At 35.1% G+C, this 27,817-nt stretch overlaps 2 protein-coding genes across 3 annotated transcripts in view; one reads left to right on the forward strand and one right to left on the reverse strand.

The window, feature by feature from the left end:
- The first annotated feature begins 370 nt into the window (after positions 1-370).
- Positions 371-12,501, forward strand: LOC119641751. The gene is made up of 6 exons (XM_038040590.1): positions 371-451; positions 5,596-5,749; positions 5,852-5,979; positions 10,478-10,625; positions 10,682-10,804; positions 11,029-12,501. The coding sequence occupies exons 1-6, from the start codon at positions 377-379 to the stop codon at positions 12,345-12,347; spliced, it is 1,947 nt and encodes a 648-aa protein (XP_037896518.1). The 5' UTR covers positions 371-376; the 3' UTR covers positions 12,348-12,501.
- Positions 12,502-20,245: 7,744 nt separating this feature from the next.
- LOC119637451 overlaps positions 20,246-27,817 on the reverse strand; it is an 18,552-nt gene continuing 10,980 nt past the window's right edge. Inside the window, exons 3-4 of one of the 2 annotated variants that reach the window (XM_038033481.1) lie at positions 21,894-22,065; positions 20,246-21,821 (exon numbers count right to left, since the gene is read on the reverse strand). In XM_038033481.1, the coding sequence (XP_037889409.1) occupies positions 20,299-21,821; positions 21,894-22,065 (1,695 nt within the window). In that variant the 3' untranslated portion in view covers positions 20,246-20,298. Of the gene's footprint in view, positions 21,837-21,893; positions 22,066-27,817 lie in introns of both variants that reach the window. The other variant, XM_038033472.1, reaches the window with a different exon arrangement.

Raw genomic sequence — 27,817 nt, forward strand, 5'->3', positions numbered from 1 at the left:
TATTTAAGAAGTTTTCGTCTTAGCTCCGTAAGTGGCGGTGGTATTTCTCATTTTGCTAACAGAGTTCTAGCTGGACGGCTTTCGGTTAGCTTTTATGATCGGCATAGTATCTTTGACGGTAACCGTTTAAGTTCTGTTTTTCGAGCTATTGAAGCACTTTAATGCACGGCATGATTAACTTGGACATGGTCTCGCTCTCTCGATCTACTACTGCATACGCTGCGCACCAAACGTCCGTTTTAGTACCGTCTGAAAACAGAAGATGCCAACCGCAAATTTTTTTATTATATTACTCAATTTTCGGTTCCCTTTTTTATTATCTGCTTTGTTTTCTCTTTTATTTTTCAGATTAATTACTGCGGGATATAGCTCCAGGATGTGGAGCCCACAAAAAGGTCCTACACAAGTGTGGGGCCTTAGATTTAGTTTTATATTTATTTTACAATTAATGGTAAGTGTTCTGCTTTTTTTATTTACTCTACCGTTTTCCTTTGCCGCGTATAATTTACTTATAGCTTCAGCCGACATCTAAGACAATTGTCGCGTTAACCGTAGATCTTGTTACATAACTTACGGTTTGCCTATGAATAATGTAATAATGTGTAAAAATCGCGCCACGAAACCGACAACTCATCGCAATTATGCCCACGTAATTAAGTCGAATACCTTCAGGATATTGTTTGTTTGCATAATGCATAAATCAAAATCGCCAGCAATTATGTCAGCCTAATGTGGTTACTCAATCGATTTCAAAAATTGCTTTGCGTGTAAATCGCGTAAGGAAATACCTGTTAAATGCTAAATTTTTCATAGGACGTATAGACAGACGAAGAGACGATTTCTTTCATTTAACCCTTTACATTAAATAATTTACGAACTCTTTTAAGGAGATTTCTAAGCGATACAAAGAATACATTTTGTTTAATATATCGGGTTTTCAAGGCTTTTCGCGCTTTATAATGAAATAAAGTTTTAGGCTGTTAGACGAAAACTTTCAGATATGATTCTAGGATATTAAATATTGTTATTTTCAAAATTTAAATGTAAAAAGAAATTCATTAATACTTATATCTTATCATTGCTTGAGCTTAAGATTTATGAAGTGAAACGAAATATACAAAGTAGTATTACTACTAGTACTACTACTACTACTACTACTACTGCAGTAAAAGACTTTGCAACGCCTATGCATTGTTCAAAGATGGGAAATTTAGATGCTCCATGAATTCTACATATTTATTAACATACCATAAAGACTGCGGGTTTGAAAATTTCACAAGAGTATAAGTCTATTTATTTTAAACTTTAAATGAATCAATCAATTACTCAAACTATTCCCAAAGTTAGAGGTAATGTCTTTGTATTACTCATAGATCCTAACTTCGTAGAACAGTTTTCTTTAACAAAAAGAATGTAAATTTAATTAACGAAATTTAGTTAACCATATATGCCTACCTTCTTGTGCAATTGACAACCGTAAGGCTTTGAAACTTTATCTACTAAATTAAGTCACAAAGATTTTGATCTACTAAGAGGAAAAATTTGAAAAATTATAGCCTGGCTTAAATAGTTATCACTTTCAACTTTGCGCAAAACAAGCAAAGACATTATAGTCGGGCAAAGCCGATCGTTAGATCTACACCCTACGCCACATTCTTTGGTACGATTTTCATATTATTTTCATGCAAAAATGTACACTTGACGACAGTTCGCTTATTCAAAGGTTGCCCAAACCTCATATAGCGTGATCCAAATTTGGCACACTTTACTACCTTCTAAAAATTTTGAGAATTTGACTATTTTTCAGATTATGTCATAAAAAACTGGAAATTGCAGTTTTTTTCTTTCACACAATAGCTTGTCTTTCAGGATAACCTCTATATATGTTAGGGTCTAAAAAATAGACCGATCTAATCCAAATTCCCTATCAGCAATTTTTTTACTAAATTGCTACAATAGTCCAGTTTTCATCAAAAAACATTGAAATTCATGAGAAATTCTATATGAAGTCGTGTCCCATGTGGTTCAAATTTAGTCTACTTGATTAGGTCTGTTTGGCATATAAGCGTTAACATTTCTTGGGAATCGTTATATGCGGTGGAATTCAGAAAATAGATTTATAGATTGATTTCATTACCTATTTACTATTATGAACAAGTTTTCACTACGACAATTATTCTGAAACGATCGGTATAACAAAGAGCGCGTCTAATTTAAGCCTGTTTGTGTGTTATGTACGGCCGAGCAAACTTAATATACCCTGTATCACAAGTAATGTGGGATATTTAAAGAAAAGTGCTAAATTAGTCTTGTTTGTCTATTAATATTAATGTCGTCAATTGCGTGCTGAGTGCATACGATAGAATTATTACAATTTATTTCAGACTTTGCCCACCTTAGTGCATCTCATTGTTGTTTCTCTCTTGTTCTTCTTTTCTTTTCTTTTTTGCAATTTTTACATATTGAACCATAAATAAAACTCTAATATAATATAATGAAAGTATATTTCACGCAAACATGCACATGATATTTTATATGGCTTATTATATGTTCTTATTTATATGTATTTAATCAAGCATGAGTATGGCTCATTTAAGACGTTTTGCTGCTTCAAGAGAAATTTTTTCGCGGGTATGACAAAGACGTCGTTTACCTGCTTATAAAAGAAAATAGAATGATAAAATTTGAGAAATCAAGAGAGGAAAATAATGAAAATATATTGGAAATAAAATCTAATATATATATATATTTTAGGAATTCACATGTTAAGCATTTACCCATTTGCATCTGCGAAATATATATATATATATATGAATATGATAACATTTCAGGAAGCAAAAGTATTCTATTCGATGTCACTATCGCTACTGTAATGTTTACCTATTAACCGCCTTTTCTTGCTAGGCTCATCATCTCTTATAGAAAATTGTGATATGAAAAGACAGCTTAAAACCGGGTAAAATGAATTAACATAAAATCTGATCCAATTCTTTGCATCTTTATAAATGTGTGTGTGTGTATATAAAGATATAACCGTACATATGTTAAGGAGTGTATTATGCGTTTGCTTAAGCATTTTTCAAGAAAACGGAAAAAATAAAGAGCGAAAGAGAAAGAATGAAACTAATACGCATACATATGCATGCAGTGAAAGAGAGAAAGTAGAAGAATTTGAAACGCTGATGTGAAAGTGTACGCTGAAAAACGCGAAATATTAATTTTACATGCATTGCATTCGCTTTACTTTCAGACAAACTGGCACCATTCACAGTCCGATGATCAGCTGAAGTAGCAAGAATTAAGCAATAGTATGACGATCGATGCTATCTGTTCTAACAAACTATGAAACGTTAGTTAGCTAGTTAGTTAGTTAGTCAATTAGTTAGTTAGTTAGTTAGTTAGTTAGTTAGTTAGTTGGTGTTGTATGTTATCATCTAGTATTAAAACGAACAATTTTCAAAGAAACTATGTTATTACACTGTTGATATATGCATATATCTTTAAATAGTTATATATCCGTATATTTATCTATATATATGTCTAACTTGAATATATATATATATATATATATATATATATATGCACTTCGTATGGATATTTTGTTTTGAAAATCGTATATTTTTTGATAACATCACGAACCTTATCTTTAGTACAATATGTGCAAAATTAAACAATTTATATGAGCACATCGCAATGAAAATTCTCCTATATGTATGTATGTCTTTTCAATACGACACAAGTTACATTAAACTTGTTTAGATGTATGTAAATTTAAAATGAATTAACTTTGTATTGGATTGATCCTTGACAAATTATCTACTGTGAATGGATTTAAGCTGGCTGGCTGTCTGTCTTTCATGTATTTTTTCATTCAACCTACGATATATTGACACGATGTTCTTACCATTTACTACGACTGCATTCCACATTATAGCTTATTTTGAATTAATTTTTTCATATACTTACTAGAGGTAAAGCAAGAAGAAAAGAGACACAAAGACTTTAAAACGATGTAAAAAACCATGAGAAAGCATTACAAGCCGCTAAGAAAAAGTTTTCATGTAATCAGAAGTTGGATATGTTGCATGTTCATTGACGTAGCATTCATCTGACCGGATGCGTGAAAGGATCTATGAGGTTAAAATGAAAGAAATCTTTCATTATTGCGTGTTGCGCCAAGCCCAGCTCACCATATAATGATTATGCTTAAAAAAAAAAGCAAATAAACAAGTAAAAAAATATCATATAGTCGGTCACGGTCGACAATTAAATACCCCATATCGCCCTATACAGGAGATTTTCGAAAAATTGATGCGATCCGAACAATTTTCATTCGCGTTCAATATTAAAGTCAAAGATATACCACTTTTTCATAACATATAACATAAGAAAGTCTCAACAAATTGTTGAAAAGTGCACACAAAAGTGTCTTCCCTTAAAAAAGAATTAAAAAATATTGATACAAAATTTGGTATTAAAATTACATTTCAAAACAACTAAGAGCAGTAGACGCCCTACTCCTCTTTGTTTAATACAGTCATTCACTCATTCTCGTAATGCATGATATCAAAAATGCATAATTTTCATAAAAGCCCTCATATTAAAGGATAAGCAAAACGTCAACTAACGGACTCCAAATTTAGCAAGCTTAATTTCCTTACCAAAGATTTTATTATTTTCCGGTTACTCTTCCGTCATAACGAACCACAAGTTACACTTTGCCGCAATGGAAAGGCCTGCTCTCATGAGATCTCCTCATATGCGGTGCCTTCTAAAAAATAGAGCTACGTCATCCATATTCCCTAGGGTTAATTTACTAGCCATGCAAAGCCTTATGGCATGCAAAGCCTTATTTTTCTTTAAAACCCTTAAATGGTTTGGCATTCAAAAAATTGACCTACGCCGTGCAAATTATTATTATGAACGCATGTTCAACACGAAGTTGGAACGATTTTGTGACAAGAGTTTCAAAAAATTTCGATTCGGATTCGATCCAAGGTGCCAGCGACTTTCGTCGTGAAATTTTAAAAATTAGAATATTTTTTCATCCAAATCCGTATCAGAATAAGTTTTTATGTAGGGAGTGGTCGAAAAAACGATACGATTCGAACCATTTTCAATACCGTTTGTGATTGGGCCAAAACAGGTCAGTGTATCAAATTTAAAAATGGCGACCGATAAGCTAAACACAAAAATACATGGACAGACATTAGACGGACATGTTGCACGGAGGGACAAGCAAGCTTCGATCGATTCTGAATCCATCTGCATGATAAGATATGTATATCTTAAGCACGTTTCGGCGATACTTATGGCCGCACAAACTTAATATACACTGCACCACAAGTGGTGTAGGGTATGTTCCTAATGGGCCTGGTGACTGTATACGAATCATTAACATAAATGTGTGAAGATTTATCTATGTAAGAATTTGAACATTTTATTTACCATATGGTAATACATAGCGTTGCATATGCTAGCTTGTTCTTAAGGTAAAGCTAAAAAACATGCATATGTGCTCTCAGTAGGGGCTAACTTTATACTTTTATATATTATTTTTATAATATTATTTTTTCTTTTCATATATTTTCACAGTTTAGTTTAGTCTTAGCTGGTAATGAATTGTGGCCACTGGAGAGGCCAGAAGGTATGCCAAACATAATCTCATTGGAAGTGATGTGCGGTAAAGATCACATGGATGTACATTTAACATTTTCTCATCCTTTCGAGGGTATTGTGAGTTCAAAAGGTTAGTGAATTTCACTTTTTTCATTGATTGAATGTCACTTACACTTCAAGCATATAATAAAACGCATCTATGCTTTTTTTTTTGGTTTTTTTTCTTATAAAGGGCAACACAGTGATCCTCGTTGCGTTTACGTGCCGCCTTCAACGGGAAAAACGTTTTTCTCATTTCGCATTTCATATTCAAGATGTGGTACGAAACCAGATTTGAACGGTCAGTTCTATGAAAATACGGTAAGTTTCTATAGAAAAGCAAGTAAAGAAAAAAAAAAAAAACATTACAGTTAGACAAGATTAACTATTCAATACTTTACACTACTACGCCTAATATATTGTTTTATGCATTTGCATAGCGGATCGTACTATGCATCCATGTAAATTCATACTATTCATGGCAACTGATCTATCGTGCAGGTATTTGGAGAATTTAATTTCTTTTGTCAAAGATCTTATTATTCTTTACAATTTTTTGCATCATAAAGTATTAAATATTAGACTTTTATACCATATAAGGGCCTAGATAGAGGTCTAAAAAGTAGACCCATGCAGTGCAAATTCGGTACACTTAATTTCTATGTCCAATTACTATTACGGACCAATTGTCACAGAGAAATTTAAAAAATTCGACTGTTTTCCCAGATAAAGACTCACATGTCATACGAACTGTTGTTATATAAGGTTGGGTTCAAAACATCGCCTTATCTGATTCAAATTTTTACTTTGAGATTTGAAAAATTGTAATATATTTCACTAACTGACTTTTTTATCATAAAGTGCCTTATGAAGAGTGGTCGATAAAATGGTTCAATCCAATCCGTTTTCAGTACAGTGTTACATAGTTTCAATTTTATAATGATTTTAGTTGTCTACAAAACCGTGCGATTAAGCATAGGAGATTTTCCACGTACTAGCAACTACTTGAAAAGAATTCTGTTGGAAACTGAAAAAGACGAAGCAATCGCTATATATATGTATATGTATATATATATACAATGTTACTTCAACAGATCTCTGTTAAAAATAAATAAAAACTCGTTTTAATTGACTATAGTATCCTTAGAAGCAATTGCGTCGACTACCTGGAAATATAATGTCATTAAAAATTACATTTGACGGATCAAAAGAAAAAAGCAATCTATAATAGCATATAAGATGCGAAACTGCGTCAACTGACATTTTTTGGTAACCTATAAGTAAGTTATCAATGATCATCTGGACGTTGCTTATGTCAAATTTCAGGATCAAGTATACTTAGCATTCAAAGACGTAGTTTGACAACGTCTCAAAATAACTTGGAAAATAATATCATTTCATAGTTAAAAAGTAAATAATTTTTTCTTTTTTTATTAAATTTTGAAATGTACTTTAATCTCCATTTGATTTATTATTGTTTAAATTACAAATAACTTATGATTTGTGCAATGCATCCAAAGACCAAAATGATAATGCTTCGCAGACTTGTGAGAGTGCATTGTATTTATGGATAAAGATGTTTCATTAAAATTAGCATCAGGAAATTTCGATGTTGAAAATGCGTCACACCTTGGCTAACCTATAGTTAATAACATCTATAAAATTCTTTAAAAAATGGAGAAGAACTGGAAATTGGCCAAAATTCCCTGTGAACCATATGCGTAAGGCTGGATACAAAAAGAAGTTCGATATTTGGAACAATGGAAAACGTACTGGACTGAGTTTCTAAAAAGAAACGAAATTCAGATGTCTGCGGGGTAATATGGGCCCTCTAGTGGGGTAGCAGGGCCTACAATGCAAGAGGACGCAGTCTGCTGAAGGCGTGACGTCTTTAATACTGTTATGGCAAACTTCTGCATAACGTGACAGAAGCATGCGACGCAGCTATGCCTAGAAGAAGTACAGGCAGAAGAGGATTCCTGTGCTACTGGTAGACCGACCAAAAAGCGGCCTTGAGAGGAAGCGTTTTAAAGCTCAGACGAAAAGTGCAGCGCTCCAGAAGAAGAGCAAATTTTAACGAGCTGTTGACCTTCTACAAAAACCTGCGCAGTGATCTGAAAGAAGCTATAAAAAGCAGCAAAAAAAGAAGCTTTGATTGTATATACCAGGAAGCCGACATCGATCCATGGGGAACACTATCTAAAGTCGTCCTGAAGAAAGTGAAAGAACAAAGAACGCCACAATTCACGTGTCCGCTCATGGCCCGGTAGATATTAATACCACTTTTCCCGCAGAGACCGCCTTACGTTGTGGTAGACTTCTACAGCAGGGAAAATGAAGCTGTACCAGCAATTACTACGTGAGAGTTACTGAGTGTCTGCGAAAAGATCGAAGACAGAAAATCCCCTGGCTCGGATGGGTTCCCAAACAGGTCCTTAGAGGTAGCGATACAAGCGAGGACAGATATCAAAGTGTTTAGAAAAGAAGATCTTCCCAGATAAATGGAAGGTGCAAAAGTTGGTTCTCGTTCGAAAGGGTAATAAACTACCGAAAGAGTCACCGTCTAATTAACCCATCTACCTGTTGGACCCAATAGACAAAGTATTGGAGAGGATCATATACGAATGCCTGCTACTCGTGACCAAGGAAAGACGCGCTCTCTCAGAAAACCAATGTGGATTCAGGTCTAATGCAAACGGCATAGAACATGTAGTGGCGCTTGCCTCGGGCACTATAGTCGCGGATCGATGGAGGGGTGGCGATATAGAGTACTGCGTTGCCGTTACATTGGACGTGAAAAACGCCTTTAACTCGGCGGAATGAAATACCAATCGTAAGGTCCTCATAAGGTTTCAAGGTATATACTTGACATAATAACAGGTTACCTTTCGAAATATACGTTGGCATAAAATAACCGCGGTCGTCCCATAGGGACCAGTCTTTGTTCCTCTCCTGTGGAACATAATGTACAACGGCGTTCTGGAGCTACATCTGCCTGTCGGTGCAAGGAATATCGGCTTTGTGGACAATATAGCAGTTGTAGCAGTCGCAAAGTACGTTACACACGTGGGAATGATTGCTTGGCTACAAGAATTGGGACTAAAGCACCACGTGAAAAGCCGCTGCCATCCAGTTGTCTTTGACGAGGATTATTCCAGCAACCACCACGCGGACCCATCAGTTTTGATGTATGTCAGCTCACTTTGGGCGAGGACAGTCACCGTGAAAGCCATGTACGAAAAGTTGATGGCAATATCATTGATTCTGAACAGTGTGATTGCAGGCGCCACGCCTATTGATATTTTGGTGAATGAAATGAGGCGCATCCACGAGCGGCGTCGCATCGACGACCACCCCCAACAAGCCATGAAAAAATACGAGGGGCTAGTAAAAATGAGGATCTAGCAGTAGCGATGGGAAGGAACAACGAAAGCAACATGGATGTTAGCGCTTACCCCAAATATAACGCGATGTCCATTATCATCCCACCAGGTTCCTGACTGGTCATGGATGCTTGCGGAAGTACCAGTACAGGATCGGGCACGACAGCTCGCCAGACTTGCCGGAATGTTCGGAAAGAAACGAGGGTTCAGATCACGCTATATTTCCCTGCAAAAGATTTGAGAGTGGTAGAAGCCAGCAAGATATTGCAGGTGATGACTGGCATCAATGAAGCCTACAGCACTATAGACGAGTATGTAAGCAGAGTGCTCCAAGTATTACGGCGCTTGGAAAGACAGCGGTTGGACAGCAGAGAGAGTGGAAGCCTATAATGTATTACACTGAGGTTCCACCATAGAAAGCGTGCTAATTGCGAATAAACTCCACGGAGTAATTCCTAACTGTCGTCCCCGAAGGGAAGTAGTCGGCGAAGTGCGTGTGTAGGATAGTTTTAGCACGTAGGCGCAAGGGATGGCGAATCGTGCATGGTGTTGGCGCAAACCAGCACCATAGTTTAGAAAATTTTACCTCCAGTTCGCATAGCGAAAAACGCCAACACACACACATACTTTTAATGATTCAACACAAATTTACAGAAGACCACTATGGAATTTTAATGCAACCACGGTATAACCCAAACTTTGCCGGTCTAAAGTTATGCTCTAACGTTGTAAAACTTACTCTTATTTAATTCCTATTAAAGTTTTACGAAAATCTCTCTCTGCAATTTTCTATCCATTATTCTGAACAGAGAGAAAACAATGGCACGCGTATAGTTTAAGATATATCTTGTTCTTAATTTGTCGTAAAATACTGATATATTCCTGTGGAGTCGTTGAAGTCCTTAACCATCTATTTTTGGTGGACTTAAGTATTAAATCCATTCGATAGTATAGCGTGAAAATATTCGTGAGTGACTTTTATCTTGACGCATGCGCAGTTATCATACTTTCTCATCTTCAAAGTATGGTAGCATTTGTTACGTCCACAAAGTCAAGGCTTTGCTCGTATGGCCGTGTCTATTTGAGTATTTCGCCGATCATCAATCGTAATTTCAATCGTACATTCAATCCTCAATTCGGCAACATTGAGTACTTTTTACGTGCTTTAATTGGCAATGCTTCAGCTCGTGAATGTATATATCATTTGTCTGGGGAGCGTATGAAGTGTCTTGGAGTATTTCGTTAAGTCAGAAATTTCAAGCTACCATAGAAGTGAACTGCAACGCAGTCTAGAAATTAAAGTAGGTTTCGCACATAGATACAAAACTAAACTGAAAATCAAAATCAACATTTTTTTATTCATGAATCGAATGAATCGTTCCGAAGTTGCGCCACAAAGAGAGTGAAACATTCTTAAATTTTTAATCCTATTTTAGGTTGTTGTGCAATATGACAAAGATTTGTTAGAAGTCTGGGATGAAGCGAAACGTTTGCGTTGCGAGTGGTTCAACGATTATGAAAAGACGGCATCAAAGCCTCCAATGGTAATTGCTGACCTAGATGTAATACAATTAGATTTTAGAGGTAAGAGTTAGTCGGTAAAATGAATAGCTCCGAATATATAACTTTCCAATTCACAGGTGACAACGTCGATTGCTGGATGGAAATACAACACGGCAAAGGCCCTTGGGCACCGCCGGTTAGTGGTATTGTACCATTAGGATCTACACTAACGCTGGTGGTAGCAATTAATGATTATCGCGGTAAGTAACTTGCGTCTACTTGATCTAAAACGCTTGAGAAAATATTAAACTTTTAATGTAAAGAAAACTTCTGAAAAGTTCGAGTTGAACACAGCAGACAATTAAACCATTTTAAGGTCATTTTTTAATTCTACTTAGATTAACAAAAAAAAAAGAACAAAGCTGCGGTGTAATTCGAAAATGCTAGTAATTGGTTTAAATTCTCCGCTCGTTTTCATTTGCAGGTGAATTTGATATGCGTGTTAAATCGTGCATGGCTTCTGATGGTTCCGGTCACGTCATTAATTTATCGGATGAATTTGGTTGCGTTCTACGGCCCAAGATGATTTCACGATTTCTTAAAGCACGTGCACCCGACGAAAGAGCTACAGTTATTACATATGCTTTCTTCCATGCTTTCAAATTTCCCGATGCTTTAAGTGTTCATATCAAGTGCAAAGTTGAAATTTGTCGTCATGGGTGTTTGGATCATTGTCAACTGAATGGTGGCGCCAATGAACGTAGAGATGTCTTAATAAATGATCAAATGCCGCTTCAGAGTGACTTAATGTCCGAAATGGTTCATGCTGCTGCTAATCAAAAAGGTGTATCTGGTGTTTCTAACGATATAGGTGACGGCCCAAATGTTGGCCTCACCGAGCACGATGTTTTCTATGACGACATTATACACAATCGAAAGCAATTGTCACACATTAACAGTGGCATTGCTAATATATTAGATCAATTTAATAATCCAGTACATGAAAAGAATGCCAATTTACCTCCTAGACCGGTACACGAAGATCCTGAAGATGCAGATTTGGATTCAATTTTCGGAGATGAAGAATTGGCCGATTTAGATGAAGCGCAATATATGGAATTACGTAAAAGTGGCAAATTTCCGCATGGCCCTCGTCAGTTGCACGCCCAAAAACGTATGGGTGTTCCAATGGCTGGTCCTAGATCTCTTAAATCGAATAATAATGATGAGATACCCAGACCTGTTTACAGGCGAACTGAGACAATAGCTCAAACGCCAAATCAATCCAAAGAAATCAAATCTAATTTGAATGCTTCGAGCAAAACGAACGAATCGAACTCTCTGCGCAAACGTCGCTCTATTGTAATTTCCGATCGGAAAGCGCGAAGTGCTGATGTAGGTGTTAGTGGCTTGTACGATGTAATCTCGGAAGCAGATTTAGCTTTCTCCCCTGATTCAAAACAGGAAGCAGTAACGGTATTTCAGGGCAAAATCACAGAAGAAGTGGTTTACGGCATTTGCATGCCAGTCCCTGGATTTAGTATACTGTTTATTGTGGTAATCTCAGCAACTATTGTATCCGCACTTATAGCCGGCTCGTTACTCTATCGCTATCAACTACAAAAGGAGGCTTTCGAAAAGCAAACACCTATGCCTGCTCCTGGTACATTTGCCTCTTGGATGACTTTACGTTTATTTCGTATGCGACAACAGCAACAGCAAAGCGCTCAAACTTCGATTCCCACGACAGCCGCACAAGACACGTTAGTCACAGCGGGCATAAATCATGAATCCATTCAATAAAGGCCACCCGCGATTTTATAATCTAATCGTCTAACGAATAAGCATATTATTCGCCTATGAATAATAGTCTAATGTTATGAATTAATGATTAGTAAACTTGTTCTACTACATAATGCACATATATGTACACAAACAATGAAAGAGAGAAAACCGAAAACAAGAAACAAAAAACAAAAATAAACAAAATGACTGACTGATCAAAGAAAAATCCAGAACAAAGATGAAGAATGCTTATATATTTATTTATTACAACAAATAAATTAATTAATGTAAAAACAATTTCGGGCATAACTGCAATAGCGAATTATTAGTTCTTTTTTTTTCTGGAATTATTTCTAATTAATTTTTTAACTTTAATTTACGACAACAATTAATTAGTTCATTTTATTATTATTGTTTAACCGATTGGTGCTTTCTATGGTGCAGTTACTATAACAAAAATCAACTCTACTTATTGCTATCACAATTATAATAAACTTATAAAATAAAGAAAATTCATAAGTTTTTTTTAATTTTTTTTTTTTTTTTTTTTTTGTTTGTTCACTCTAATCTTTCAGAATTTCTTTTATACTTTGAAAAAGCCAATTTTGTATTGCCTGTGCATAAACAGGTTTTGAAGAGAGCGAATTTGGAATTCTTCGTATTCGGATATTCATTATTAGATCTTTTTGTCAGTCCTTATATATATATACGTAGGAATGCATAAAAATATAACATAACATAAGGCAATTACATAAGTTCACATATAGACATTTTTAAACACACACACGTACATTGCAAAAAGCAGTTCAAACGACAAAACGGAGTTTTGAAGTTTCTTTTTTTTTTTTTAATGATAAATCACTCAGGGGATGTACACTATTCGCGTAAAACGGCGTCAGCCGCAAGGCAGAGAAGTGAAAAAAGGGAAGGAGATGTAGGGAGGTAGCCCCATCATAATGGCTCTATGTGCGCAATCGATAAATGTTATGCCTTTACCGACTGAACACTCACTACAGGTAAGACCAAGGTAAACTCTACCGCACTGAGATTTGAACTTCCGAATACTGATTTATTTTTCACGGCTTTTACGTACTCGGATAATCTTGCAATTTATTGATGATACATGATCAATACGCAAACTTTAATCGACGAGGGAAAGCGCGCCTTCAGAAAACAATGGCACAGATTTATACCATCACTATTGAGAAAATATTTGTCACTTGCTCCACTTGAAGTTTGAGAACAATGCTTAGCGACCAAAAAGAAAGAGATCTACCATCACTTCTTGAAGATTTGAATGTAAAAGCCCTCCGCTTGAATAGTTTGCGACAAGCAAAAAAGTCACAATAGACAATGGGTACGAAACCACTCTGAAAAATGTCAGGTGTTTCCAAACTATTTAGTTTGCTTAAAAGCGGTCACGCCAGCTGTGAGCTATTACAATGACAAACTAATCTGTAATCTACACTGATGTAGACTAACTATTCCCCAATGCGACATTATTCAACCCATCGTGATGCATGATGTTTTATAATAGTCTCCTAATATGTGAGAAAAGCATAGGGAATCATATTATGACCAATCCTACCAATAAGAGACTCTTATCTGGCAAGCATCCGAAGTCTGTCACAACTAACAAAGTTATTTATGAAAAAATATATCAAAAAATATCGCGAAAACGATTCGCGAGTTGCCACAATGTACTCTAAAAAGCCTTCAACGCACTCAAAAAATACCCAATACAAACAAAGCAGGCGCAAACGTTAAACATAGAGACTATCTGTACATCTGCAATGCTACTTGCCGGAAAGCCCCAATTATTTTGACTCCTCATATTGATGCACATTGTATACTTCCACAACTTCAACTTGAATTTAGGCAAATTCATGTCAGCACTAAACATTGTTGTGTAGCCCTCAGAGAGAGAAAGCATTTGAATCAAAATAGTGCTGCTTAGTACTTTTTATTTAGATACTACAAAGTGTGGCTCGAAGGACTCTTACATAATACCTACGCTACGAAAAGTAGCTCTCTGACCACTACTTTACAATACGCATTAGTAACCGTACATCTGCCACTAGAAAGACATTACCAGGCGTTCGTTGAGACAGCAGTTGAAGATCTATTCTCTGCCTATTGTAATTGCAATTGTAAGCAAATATGCAAACCACATGAGGGCCAGGGTCAGGACAAAGTCAAAGCCATATAATCATCGCAAAGCCATGACTCCAATATTTTTGTTATTTTTTCATATCCACCACCGAAGTATGAGGATATCTTCATTTAATCAAAATATTTGCAACGTACACTAGTAAACTTTACAGATCCCAGCTAGGCACGTTTGTCCGTCCGTCTGTCCTACTTTCTGTCTTATTATAACCAAAGGTTGCGTGTTTGGTTTTTTCTGTTTATTAGCTGATTCTTTACTATGCTACTTCTTCTTCTTAGCATCGATACACATTTATATTGTTAATCACACGCAGATGATATCACGAATAAATCGTTAAACATGCACGCAACGCATAAAAAACTTGATACGATTTGGACCCGATATCGTGAGCGCTAAATCAATTCCTAACCATATTGGGTTTTTCTCTTATTTGTGCATTTACGCTGTTATTGTTATTGCACTTAGCATTGTTAGTAAGTTTCTCATTGGAATGGGTAAACGTCCCTCATGCGTCATTTAATGAATAAGCTGACAGGTTCTCGTGATGCGTGGAGAGTTTTTCTTCTCTCAATGCGCTCCATCTCTTATTCATTTCGTACTCTAATTGCGGTACAGTGTACATTAAGTTTGTGCGCCAAACAACTTGAGATACACCCACCTTTTATTATATCGGTCGCTTCAGAGTCTTTTTCTGAATAGACCGAACGATTGTCTGTCCGTCTGATAGCTGCCCATGTATTTTTATGTTCAACATACAGGTCACAGTTTTCGAGATATTTTAATACACTGACATATTTTCGCCCGAGGAGGGACCGCTATCAAAGGCGTTATTTTGTTAAATTATTGTAAATAAAAATATTGTAATTTTTAGAATTTGGCGACAAAAATTGCTGAAACTTTGAATCGGATAGGGCAATTGTTTAAATCCCTTGCCATAACACAGTTTCTACGGAAACCGGTTCCTTATATAGTAAAAAGATCTATTTTTTATTAGTTTCTGATAAGAATGCGTTCATGATAACAATTTGACAAAAAAATTAACTTTAGCAAATTTGCACCACATAGACCTATCTTTTGAACTCGACGCTATTAAAACGAAGTCTTTACATAGCAAAAGCGTCTAATTTTCAAGGTTTTACGATCAAAATTTATCCTTAGTAAATCAATCATAAAGCATTTGGACCACATAGGTCTAGTCTTTAGACCGCACCCTATATAGGCGTTTTCATGAAAGCAAATCCTTCTTTATTGACAGGGCCTAATTTATGATTTGTTATGACGGAAGATTCAAAATCTTTGAAAAGTTAATTAAGTTTGCTAAATTTAGACAACTTTGACGTTTGAGTATTAGATATGATATTAGAGCTTTCAGCAAAGTTTGGCATTTATATAAAAATAATATATAATTCTTGGTGTATTATTAATTAAGCGAAGTGGTGTAGAGTGTATAACGATCGGCCTTGCCAACATTTTTAGCTGTTGATATTCTAATTCAACCGTGTGGTCGATATATCCATTTTTGATGGTCGATAAAAATTACGCGCATTCCAAGTCACTGGCCATAAGTTTTTCCTTCGGTGTTTGCCTCCGCGCCTTCGATTCCTTACGTAAGCCTGGTATCTACTGGTGAGTTCATGTTACGCAATAAAAAAGTAAATGGCTTTAAATTGGCTTTAACTGGCCTTAAATTCTCTTATTATCACTTATACTTATACTTGTACGACCTTATGGAGAACTATGAAATTTTCCATTTGGTTATCTGAAGATTTGTTCTATCTGATTGTCCAGAAATCTTTTTGGTTTTGGCCACGTGCTTTGGTAGGTACCTTACTTATTTACATACCTAATATGAAGCCTTAAAAACAGTTGCTAGTATATGCAGACTTTCTTTTTCCTGGTCATTTATTTATCGATTCTTCCTATTATGGACCTTTTTTTACCATAAGTATTCAAATGTAATTTCTTATAACTTAAGGCAATCGCTAATGCAGATCTCACTTTAATTGAGTTTTAATTTCAATTTGCTAAGTTTGTATCTACAGTGCATTTTAGATGAGTCCGTTTCTCCATTGCTAGAAGCGAGCAGGCAAGGAAATTAGCGGATGACACAGGCCTTTCCTTAATTATATCTGTTGTAATTCGATTATTTAAGCCCCTGCCCATGCTTCCCTTGATTATAGATCACGTCGCACTTGTTATCGCACCCAAAAAAAGGCAAATTTTTTGCACCCATAGATATCACTTGGTTGTTTGGTAACATAGTCAAAGCTCTTATTAAACGCCCACTATTAATTTTGCCCCTTTTATCAATTTTTTATACCCTTTGATATGACTGCGCTTATAGCAAATTTGGTTTCCTTAATTAATTGAATTTTTTTTATTGAATATCTTATCACGTATGATCGATTGATCAATTTTTATTCAAGAATTTTCTTTTGCTTTTTTTTATTTTTACAGTTAACATTTTTCAAACTGAAATGACTTTTGTGATTTCACATACATTTACGTTTAGCGATTGCGCGCTCAATCTCGATTGCGATCGCTAATATTGTCTTCGCATAATTTACTTGTTAATTTAAGCTTGATTTCGCTGATTATGATTATTCGGCGAAGAGAGTTACAATGATGACGGCGACGGGGATGGAATGGCATTTTCAATAACGTTCGTCGTTGGGTCCAATGTACTAAATTTCATGAAATCTCAAAAACTTCTACCTATTGGTCGAACGCAGCAAAATCGGCCGGACAGATGGACAGACGGACAGGCAGACTTCAAAAAATAATTCTGACTCGATCCATATAATAAAAGGTGGATCTATCTTAAGCCCTTCTGTATGCTACGTACGTCCGCAGCAAACTTAATATATCTTTGTACAACAAGTGGTGTAGGGTGCAAAATAGAGAAAAAAAAAAAAAAAAGACTTGACGTTTTAATGCTTTAACAGCAGTCGACAATTGATCACACCTTTGCAAAGGGCATATACAGTTGCTTTCCACAAGTACGTGAGCATATTGAGCGACAAGCAGAATACATAAAGCAGCGAGTAATTTAAATAGTTATTCTCTAGAAGGATTTTGAAACAAGAAGATAAATAATAAGTACATTTTGGATTATTGCACATAATCACTTGTTTGCTGCGTTAAAAATGGGCCGATTTTAAAATCGTTATTTAAAATGAAGAAAATCCTTTCCTTTTGTTTTCTCATTGTTTTTTTTAATTTTTTTTTTTTTTTTTTGTTTTTCACTCGTTCTTTAAGATAACCTGAGATAACCTGACTATCAATTGAAATAATATGAAGAAGTAAAGGGAATTATGCGTGTGTATATTATATTCATCTAAAAATTTTATTAATAATAATAATAATTGCTTAGAACATTGAAAGAAGACTATGTGTATGAGAGAAGATTAAAATTTACCATCAAACTCTATACAAAGTATTATTGAGAAGTGAGGATAAAAACACTTTACCTTCGTTCTTTATTTTGTTAAAAACAAAATGCAATAAATAAATAAATAAATAAAATAAAATAAAAGCTACAAGTTCTTTCACTTTGTTCATATAGAAAGGGCCATTAATTAAATTTGCTTACGAAATAGAATAAATTAAATGAATACATAAATAAAATATAAACGCAAAAGGAAAAATGCGAACACATAAGATTCTTTTTATAAAGAGATTAGAATAATTTAACAATGTTTTGTTTGTATGTATAGAAGAATTGTGTATTTCAATAAATAAATAAATAAATCAATAAATAAATCAATAAATAAATAAATAAATAAATAAATGAATAAATAAATAAATAAATAAATGAATAGATACTAAGTAAATAAATAGGAAAACTTAAACTTATTAAATGTTTGCTTAATATATTTAATGACTACAAATCGGAAAGCATCTATTTTTTAAACACGAGAATGCGATGATGTCTCTTAAAAATATATAAAATTCAAGACTATAACAAGTCAAAGGGGTTATATTCGCCTTAGGGCGAATAGTTGAATACCCGCCACCTATAGTAAATATTTAAATATATTTGTTCAAGTTTTCACATTATAATTATGCGTGTGTGCGTGCCAATTAATGTAATTTTGTTTGGGCATTTTATTGTCAATATCTTTTTCCTAGGTCGCGTAGGTCGCGTTGGTCGTAAAATAATAAAATTATTCTGAAAGTGTTGTAGGTTTTCCTTGTTTTTGCATCTGTATAAAGATAGTGGAGAACGACCTAACACATCTTTCTATTTTGCAATAATACGAATAACAATAAGCAGACGGATGGTTGGACGTAGCTATATAGGTATATACGACTGAGAAAATCATGCTCATCAAGAATTCATAAAGTTTATGGTGCGTGTCTCCGATACATATTAATAGATCTTATAAACAGACGATGTATTGTAACCCCTCTCCCTCCCCTCCCTCTCCTTCTCCCTCTCCCTCTCCCTCTCCCTCTACCACTCCATTCATTGTTAGGTGGTGAATATTAAAAGTGAGCAAGAAATAAGAAAACAACTAAAAATAAAAAAAAAGAAATTTGAACTTTAAATATGGCTTTAGCACTGAATATTACTCATATAATAAGTACAAAGAAAAATAGTGTTTTTTGTTCTTTTTTTTTCTTTTTTTTTTTTTCTTTTTCTTTTAAAGAAAGGAGTAACGTAATACTAAATGAAAAATAAGAAGTACATTTTTCTATTAAAGAACTAGCCGGAGGAAGTCATATTCGATATTTAGCCGAATTTTCTATATCCACCGGCCACGCGCAAAGGCCTTGCCTGAAGTTTGCAATATTAAAAGATAAAAAAAAAACACGCCTATGGTCAACTTTTTGTAACAATGTCAAGTTAAAGATAAAGCATTTACTCATAATCGATGGATCGGTGCATACTCTGCATGATGGGTTGGTAATTAGATGTGTGTGCTTGCTTATGTGTGTTATATATATATATATATATATATGTGTGTGGGTATAAGTTTTATTCTCTCTTACAGAATTGTATGTACGCTTGGCGAAGGACAGGTGAAATAACAAGCAAAAAACTATATGCGTTTTGAGGAAATCTCTTGAGGACCCACCGTCTTCAGTAGCTATTTACAAGTTAAGTATCGATTTCTATGCGATCTATGTGTGTGTTGACACCATTTGAACACTTTTGATAAGCATTGATGCTGACTATCGGATTGACATTTCATAAAAATTCCATATTATAAGAACTATGTAGTGGAGCTTGCATTTATTTTTCCACGAACATATTTAGGGTGAAACATGCTCGTTATCAAATTTCAGGTTTCCATCTCAGGAACTTTTAGAAAAGACAGGATGACCGATTGGCCGAGCAAAACTGAATAAATTCATACTTGACAGGACTTCTGATGCTGCTTTCTGAATATAATGTTAACGGAAACATAAGATTAGTTTAACTCTATCCTCCGGTGATGAGTATAAAGAGATAACAATAAAATTAAATTGAAAATAGAGCAAAGAAAACTGTCACCTAGCGAAAAAAAAAACCCACTATAAAAGAACCTCTTCTTCAATGTTAGCTAGATAATGAAGAACTAGAGAAAAAGTATTATAGATAAAGTTATGCTTAAAGACGAAAGTCAAGTCTTAAACTAATTTTGTATAACATGAGGGAGAGAAGGATAGCAAAAAAAAAAAAAAAAAAAAAAAAAAAAAGGAAGAAATTTGCATAATTTCGCGAAACACCTTGCGTGGTAGTTCTATTGACAAGTTTATTTTGTTTCATAAGCCTTGTTGCTGTGATTTGGGACTTAAAATTTAATTCAAGATTCATGAGTGCGTCTGTGTTTTCGATAGAGTATTATGCCCCGGGGGAGATGTAATTGATATTACTGGTAGCGCCCTACTAATTTGCGGATTCGTAAATGCGATTGTACGTTCTTTTTCGGAAACAGTAGAAAATGGTCGTAGGCGCACATACAAGACAGCTGAAATGAGGCAAGAGGTCATTAGTATGCCCAATAATACAATTAACGTTATTGCAAATCCAGGAGTGGTCATACATATAAGACCATCATCTCGAGCTGGAAAAACTATAGTCTGAGCTGCAGCGGCAACAGTATTGTTGACATTTTCATCGATAGCGAATGTCAAATCGCCAGATGAAACGACCTTAATAATGCGATTAAGTCCCACTTCTTGTTCGGGATGCAATGCACGTGCACGACGCTGGGCACGGCGTTCATCGCGGCGTTTAGTAGCTGAAGCGCTCACGTGATAAGCATCGACATGTAATTGAGGTGGCGGTGGCCCGTATTGTGATTCTGGGCCGACGTGCAGATGATGAACTTCTTGTAAATTTGGATCAGAACATTGATCCGGGCATTGATAGCGGCATATCTGTATTGTGCATTGGAAATGAACTTCCATTGAATCGGGAAATTTAAATGCCTGAAAGTGGGCATAAGATAACACTGAAGCTGATGCTCCGAAATTTTTGATTTTAGTAAAACGTGACATTAATTTTGGTCGCGTAACACAACCTCGTTGATCGACAAGTTGAATAGGGGCTCGTTTGCCGTCATGAGCCACACAGTTGCGCACTAACATATCAAACTTAGAATCATCGTCCTTTATAGCCAATACCATTGTCATAGTTTGACCAATCTTTACTAAACCGGATACTTCAGAAGCCCACGGTCCCTTTCCAACTTGAATTTGCATCCAACAGCCCACATTATCACCTGCGAAATCAGCGCGTACAACATCCAGCATATCAACTGGAAAGGGCCGAAATGTAACACTCTTCTCGTATTGATCGTGCCAAGTGCACCGCAGTTTTCTGGCTTGGTCCCACACTTCTTGAACCTGTGGATCGTACTGGATAACAATAATATTTTCAAAGTAAGTGCCAGAACCCGAATCATGACCGTAGCCGTACAATCCATTTTCAGTATTTCCAGACGTGCCACATTCATGTAATCCAATGTCAAAAGTAGCTGACGTACGACCCAAGCCCGAAGGCAAATGCACACAATTAATATTGCTGTAATGGCCTTTGGAAAATACAATGCCATAGAAGGGTTTATCGAATTGCACAAAAACCTTCATGCCATTCTTTTCACACTTAACGTCCAAGGATATAATTTTAGCCATATCTTGAATCGGCGAGGCCCAAATTTCATTAGTACTAGAGGCAGCGATACTTAAATCAGCCAAAGATTGCGGTACATGTGACGTAGATGGACGTTGTGGCGGCAACGGTGGTGGAGGTCCTTGATAACTTAACTGAGAGGGCGGTGGTGGCGGGCCGAAAGGCTGACCTAATGCTAATGGAATGCCCTTATTGTTGCCTGTAAAATATAGGACTATGTTTAGAAGACAAAATATTAGTTTCATTTTAAATATATGTTCAATTTACTCACTTCTAGCGGGCCCTGGGCCTTGTGGCGGCTGCGATAAGTTGTGCTGATACAACATTTTCTGGGGCGGTTGATTTTCCTGCTCTGATTCTAGAGCCACCTGATCAACTTCATTCTCATGATCTGACATATCATCACTACCTTTACCAATTTCCATTTCTTCGCCAAAAGTCATCTTTAAAGAGAAAAGTTGTAAAATAAAAATTATTTTATTGCACACACAAATACATTCATCATCAAAATGTTAAAATTCACACAAATTCGGACTCAATAAAATTTCGGAACATTACAACTAATAAAGTTCTCAAAATAATCCATTTCCATTTTCGAAAGCCTACGTAAGATACATCCACTTTCAGAAGTTTATGATGGCCTCCATATATGTTCTTTTATACACGTCACCGAACGATGAACCGAATCAAATTCATTTTCTCAAAACATTTGCAACGCCCACAAGAAAGCATTAGAGACCCCCCACATACTATATATATTCTTGATCAGTATCAAATTGTTAATCGATTTAAGCATGTCCATCTGTCCGTTTGTCCGTCTGAGTAAAGTCTATTGTAAACATTCTCCTGACCGCAAAAGTGAAGCTATCGACTTCAAATTTGACAGAAACAGAATTGGAAGTTTTTGCGTGGAGGCTGTTATTGAAAATGAGCCAAATCGGTTGAAGGACACGCGCACAACATCATGTAGACTGAGAGTACCTCTGTTTTTCAAAAAGAATAAAAAGTTTCTTTTTTGCTCATAAACTATAGCAGATAAATGTACAAAAATGTGCGCGCAAAATTCAAAGAGAACGCTCTGGTCTTCCTACAAACAAATTGGAAAAAAAACGGCCATGTGTACTTAAAATTTTGATGTATGAAAATTAAATTTTTTTTTTTCTATCCTGTTGAAAGGCCCAGAAGGAAGCTTCAAAAACCCGATGTCTGTCTACGCAATTCTGTAGCATTTGTGGTAAAGCATTCTTTAGTTAGGGAAAGTGAAGATTCAGCCACAAGTTTTTTCACTTTTTTTTATCGTTTTTAAGAAAGCGGTGACGGGTATAAGAAATTCGGTCACGACCGAGTATAATTTTCTTACTTGTTAAATTGACGACTTTTTTTTGGGAATTCGTGATCACAAGTTTGGCCTATGCACTTTTACATCGATTTGTAAAATGATCATAACTCACTTATTAACATCCACCCCTACAGTAGACAATAAAGCGGACGGCGTTCCTAATTCCTAATTGTCACAGCATTCCCTTCAGTGGCCTAAACAATCTTGGACATGTTATCGACAAAGTTTAGTGTTTGGGTAAACGGACTGATGGATAGACGAGCAGGCGCACATGCTTATATGTATTCCGAATTCCGAACTGGTCAAGCTTTTATATATACCTGATGGGGGTTTTAAAGCTCTCTTCTGCGTGTTATGTAAATATCTTAAAAACGAATGAAATTGTAACACATTAAAAAATTGGGTAGACATGGCTGTTTTTCCCATTTTTGTAGAGGTACATGCACTACTTTCGTTTATGAGCAATAAGCAAAAGATCAATTCTTTATTCCTTTCCAAAGATGTGTCTTTCGACCGATTTGGCTTATTATCCCAATACCTACATGCTGGCAAGAACTTTAAATGTTTTTAATTTAAAATTTAAAATCAAAGTGCTCGCCACAAACATTACATAGACAAACAATCGGACGGACGAACATCAATGTATCAGTTCAGAACTTGATGCTTATCGAGAATATATATAAACTTTGCAGGATCTGTGAAGCTCTCTGATGGGCGTTACAAACGTTTTGACAAAATAGATATGTCCCCATCATTGTTCAGCGATGGATATAAAAACGCTTCACAGATTTCGTTTATTGACTTGAAGTAGTGGTTATAAAAGTTTCGCCTGAAAGCAAATATCAGTTTTTTTCTTATTTCTTACTCGTTTTTACGATTTCTTGTGTATTCTTTTGTCCCTGTTTGGATTTTATAATATATGGTCAGTTTGGAAATCTTATTTATATCTTACTTTGCTCATCATGTGCAGCTAATATCACTCTGATTAGATGAACACTTATCATTGCAGCATGTCTGCATGTATGTCAGACTGATAATGACCATATATTTATTTTTAGTAATTTATACGTCGCTCAGTTAAGACCATTTACGATAAGTTGATGAGCTACTCTAACGCTGATCTTCTTTTGAAGCGGAACTTTTCTCTTTGTATTTTAATTACTTTCTATTAGGTAATAGAAAAATCTTTTTAATATATAAATATATACAATATATATATATATATATATATATATATATATATTTCATATTGTATGTTGCGTTTTTATACCATAAAATATGACATCTCAAACTATAACTTTCTCCCAGTGGCTTAATGCCATTTTCATAAAAATCCTTAGTTTTAGTCAGGAAAAAAATGTTAAAATCGTGGTACATCTTCTTCATCAAAACGTGAAATTAATTAATATTAGCTTTGTTTTACTTAGTTTGAGATTTCGATGCGTTGGGAAATCAAGGTGAAAACCAATAAACATAAAAAACAGGAGCTAAGAAAATAATTTTTTTTTCTGCTAAATGTTTTCAAAATGTGACAACTCAACGACTTATTGACACAGCTATTCAAAGAAATTATTTACTGGGTATAGGCATCGATCAACGATCGATTATAATTCCAAGATATATAAATAAGAGAAATCAACAAATATTCTCTTTAAGATACCTAATATCATGTGGAGCAAGAAAGCAAGTAATAAGATTATAGTGGACCACGTCGCCCCATTAAATATTCTACACCGCTTAATGCAGTTATCTAAATAGAAGACTTTTCAAAGACAGACATTTTAGGGCTAGTTATCGAAAAAGTGATTCGATCCGAATCATTTTCAATAGCCTTCACTCTTAGGTCGAGTGTCAGTGCTAATCGGTATACCAAATTTTATCTAAGTATCTGCCTGCAGCCTGTAGGTTAAACACAAAAAAACGAGGCGGACAGACGGTCAGCCAAGCTCAGTATAAATTTCTAAACCGATTTGTATAATAAAAAGGTGAGTCTATCTCAAGTCCTTCTCGGTGTTGCATATATCCTCACAAACTTAATAGTCGCTTGTACCACGAGTGACGTAGAGTATAAAAAGTCTCGTGGCATGTTTTTAACAATTTCTGTGAGAAAGGTATAATGCCACCATGATATCCCAGATATTTAATTCAAAAAAGCCATCATTTAGAGCCAACTTTACTTGAGATCCTTGCAATTCCACAAAACGCATACGATTTCCTTGCGCTTCGTCAATCCGCAATTTGCTGTCATACACATTGCTCCGTTCATTTTGGATAACGATTTTGTTTCTTTGTTTTTTTGCCTATTATTGTCGTATGTGTTACTACGCGTTATCAATTTATTCAAAAATGGCTCGATTTCATTTCAGATATTCGGAAGGAGACTATCAGAGTCTCTATATGCTTTACCTAATGATGCGCAGCCTTAAATTCCAAATCCGCCTAAACATGTTCGGGTGTCTGCCTATGGAAATTTCTTGATCACAAGTTTTGCAAAAACAATAGAGTAAACCAAACATGATCCGAACAATATAAATAAATTAATATGGGGCTGGCTTTATTTTAATTCAAAATTTAACTCTATAATTAGCATTTCTCCTACACAACTGTTTCCATATAGGAAATGGAAAGTGGGAATTCCATTTCCAAGCTATACTATTAAGAATGGAAATTGGAGTAGCGGCAGCAAATGGATAACGGTTGGACCCTTTTCAATTAGGCGACACATTATGAGGCTGAGACTGCTAGCACATTTCGCAACTCGAATCCTCAGTCTTATGCTTACTTTTTAATTTGACCCTTAGAGCAAGCAATTATTTACTACAGAGCAAGAGAGACTGCTCGCAATATTAATCTAACTTAGTCCGACTAAGTAAATCTCGTTCATATCGCATTTCAAATCTCTACCCAAATCGTTCAGCATTATAATAACTTTCACATCACGCCCATTTGAAAGATCGAAGCCTTGTAACATTATAGCTTACGAAAGAGTTTACTTAAATTAAGTAGGGTTGAATGGAAAGTCGATGTCTACGGATTTCTCTAACTTTTATTAGTAAGATTTTATAGTCGCCCTGTGCGATGTGAAGTCGCATTCTGTCAAACAAAACTTTACAAATCTATTCAGTCCATTGTGGGCATGTCAGTCAATCAATCGGAATCATTCTCATAACGATTTTTTGCCCGTTTGTTTTGAAATTTCAAACTTCTAGCTGGCCATCAATTCTGTTCTGGTGATGATTAATTGATAATATAAAATAAGTGCAAATTTTTTTATTTAAATCAAATGAAAGGCAATTTTGGGAATTCTTTCACTATTCCTCCATTAGATGTTACAAGAAGGTAAAATTTATTAAATTTTTATAGACGATGGAGGTCCGCTAGTTATCGTATAAAGCGCACATAGCTTTCTCCATTACAACTTTTTTTTTTGTTGTTTTTTATTTTTTTTTTTATTTAAGTGCGATACGCACCTACATAGATATATATATATATATATACAAACTATGTAATTGAACATAAAGCTTGAAAAGCAGCCACTGTCTGAAAAACATGACTAACACTGCTTCAACATCTTCATCGTCATTACTATAATCTTTATTACCAATGGCATCTGTATTAGTAAGAACGACAACAATTGCAATAATTACAACAAAATTTGTTGTTTGGCAAGAGAAAGTACCATTATAAGAACGTGATGCATTTTAAAATGTTATTTGAGCGTCTAAGCAAATGTCTATGTCTGTCACCATGTCTCTGATGGTTTCCCTGGCTATGTATGTCAGTGTGCGTATACATATATAAATGTTAAGTTAGGTTAAAGAAAATTGTAAACTCTGTCATTTGGATTCGACTCTTTTTTTTTTTTTTTTTTTCTTTTTCAAGGAATTGTATTATTTGTTTCATGCCCGGCAGACCGAATAAGTATTAGTCGGTACGAATTTTGTCGCAAATTTAGTCAAAAAATAAATCACAAATTGCTAAGAATACATTTCCTAACTATAAATAAAGACTTTTATGATTTTTTGCTAAATCAAGACAATTTGAACTAATAAACTAATGCCAATGTTTAATTTTTCTTTAAGCGATTTCCTAATCAGCGTTTGTTTCCTTTTCGGATTTTTCTTTTATAGAAACTCAAGTAAGCCTTTACCGTGAGAGAGAAAAAACAAACGGTATCATGTGCCTAATACGATTCTTGACAAATAAAATTGAAGAAATTTTTATTCAGACGGAGTACGGAGTACAAGTTAACCAAACACATCACTCAACATCACTCCTATCTGACACATATATGGTATCACTGCGATTAGAACCTACATACTATTTCTGAATAATAGCGAATCTTCAAACAAGATATGTCAAAAATTCATGATATCTGGACCTTTAGTTAACAAGCTGCGATTGGTTTCGAGACGTTACTTTTTTGCAATTTTTTTGTAATTTTCAAAAAAATTATGAAAAAATCTCTATTTCGTATTTTTAAGTTCTCTCCTTGAGGAGAAAAAACACCTTTGCAATCAAGATGGGCTTGAAAGGTGTTATGGCGATTCTGGTCTGTCGCAAAAAAACCAAATTTGTAAGTTCATTGTTAATCTTAAACGATGTTGTGTGGACACCAATGACGCTGAACGCTTGAATGGCCCAAATTCAGCATTTCTTCCAGAACATATATTATATAAAGAAATCATGCACAAAATCATGCATGAAATAACTGACACAATAAAGATATCAGAAGTCATTATTACATGACCATTTGTCTGTGATAAGTGGGCTCTGCTTAAAGTGGGTACCGCGTTTGCTCACTTTTGACCAAAATCAAGAATGTGTTGATGAATCAGAGCACTGCTGCAATATAT

This window comes from Glossina fuscipes, unplaced genomic scaffold (genome assembly GCF_014805625.2).
Source record: "Glossina fuscipes isolate IAEA_lab_2018 unplaced genomic scaffold, Yale_Gfus_2 0, whole genome shotgun sequence".
In the NCBI taxonomy this organism is placed as follows: domain Eukaryota; kingdom Metazoa; phylum Arthropoda; class Insecta; order Diptera; family Glossinidae; genus Glossina; species Glossina fuscipes.

What these genes read in the sequence shown, in the direction of transcription:
- LOC119641751 (XM_038040590.1), top strand. Translation starts at nt 377, where the DNA reads ATGTGGAGCCCACAAAAAGGTCCTACACAAGTGTGGGGCCTTAGATTT. An exon ending in TATTTATTTTACAATTAATG is followed by an intron (nt 452 to 5,595) that starts GTAAGTGTTCTG and finishes ATATTTTCACAG; the next exon opens with TTTAGTTTAGTCTTAGCTGG. An exon ending in GGGTATTGTGAGTTCAAAAG is followed by an intron (nt 5,750 to 5,851) that starts GTTAGTGAATTT and finishes TTTCTTATAAAG; the next exon opens with GGCAACACAGTGATCCTCGT.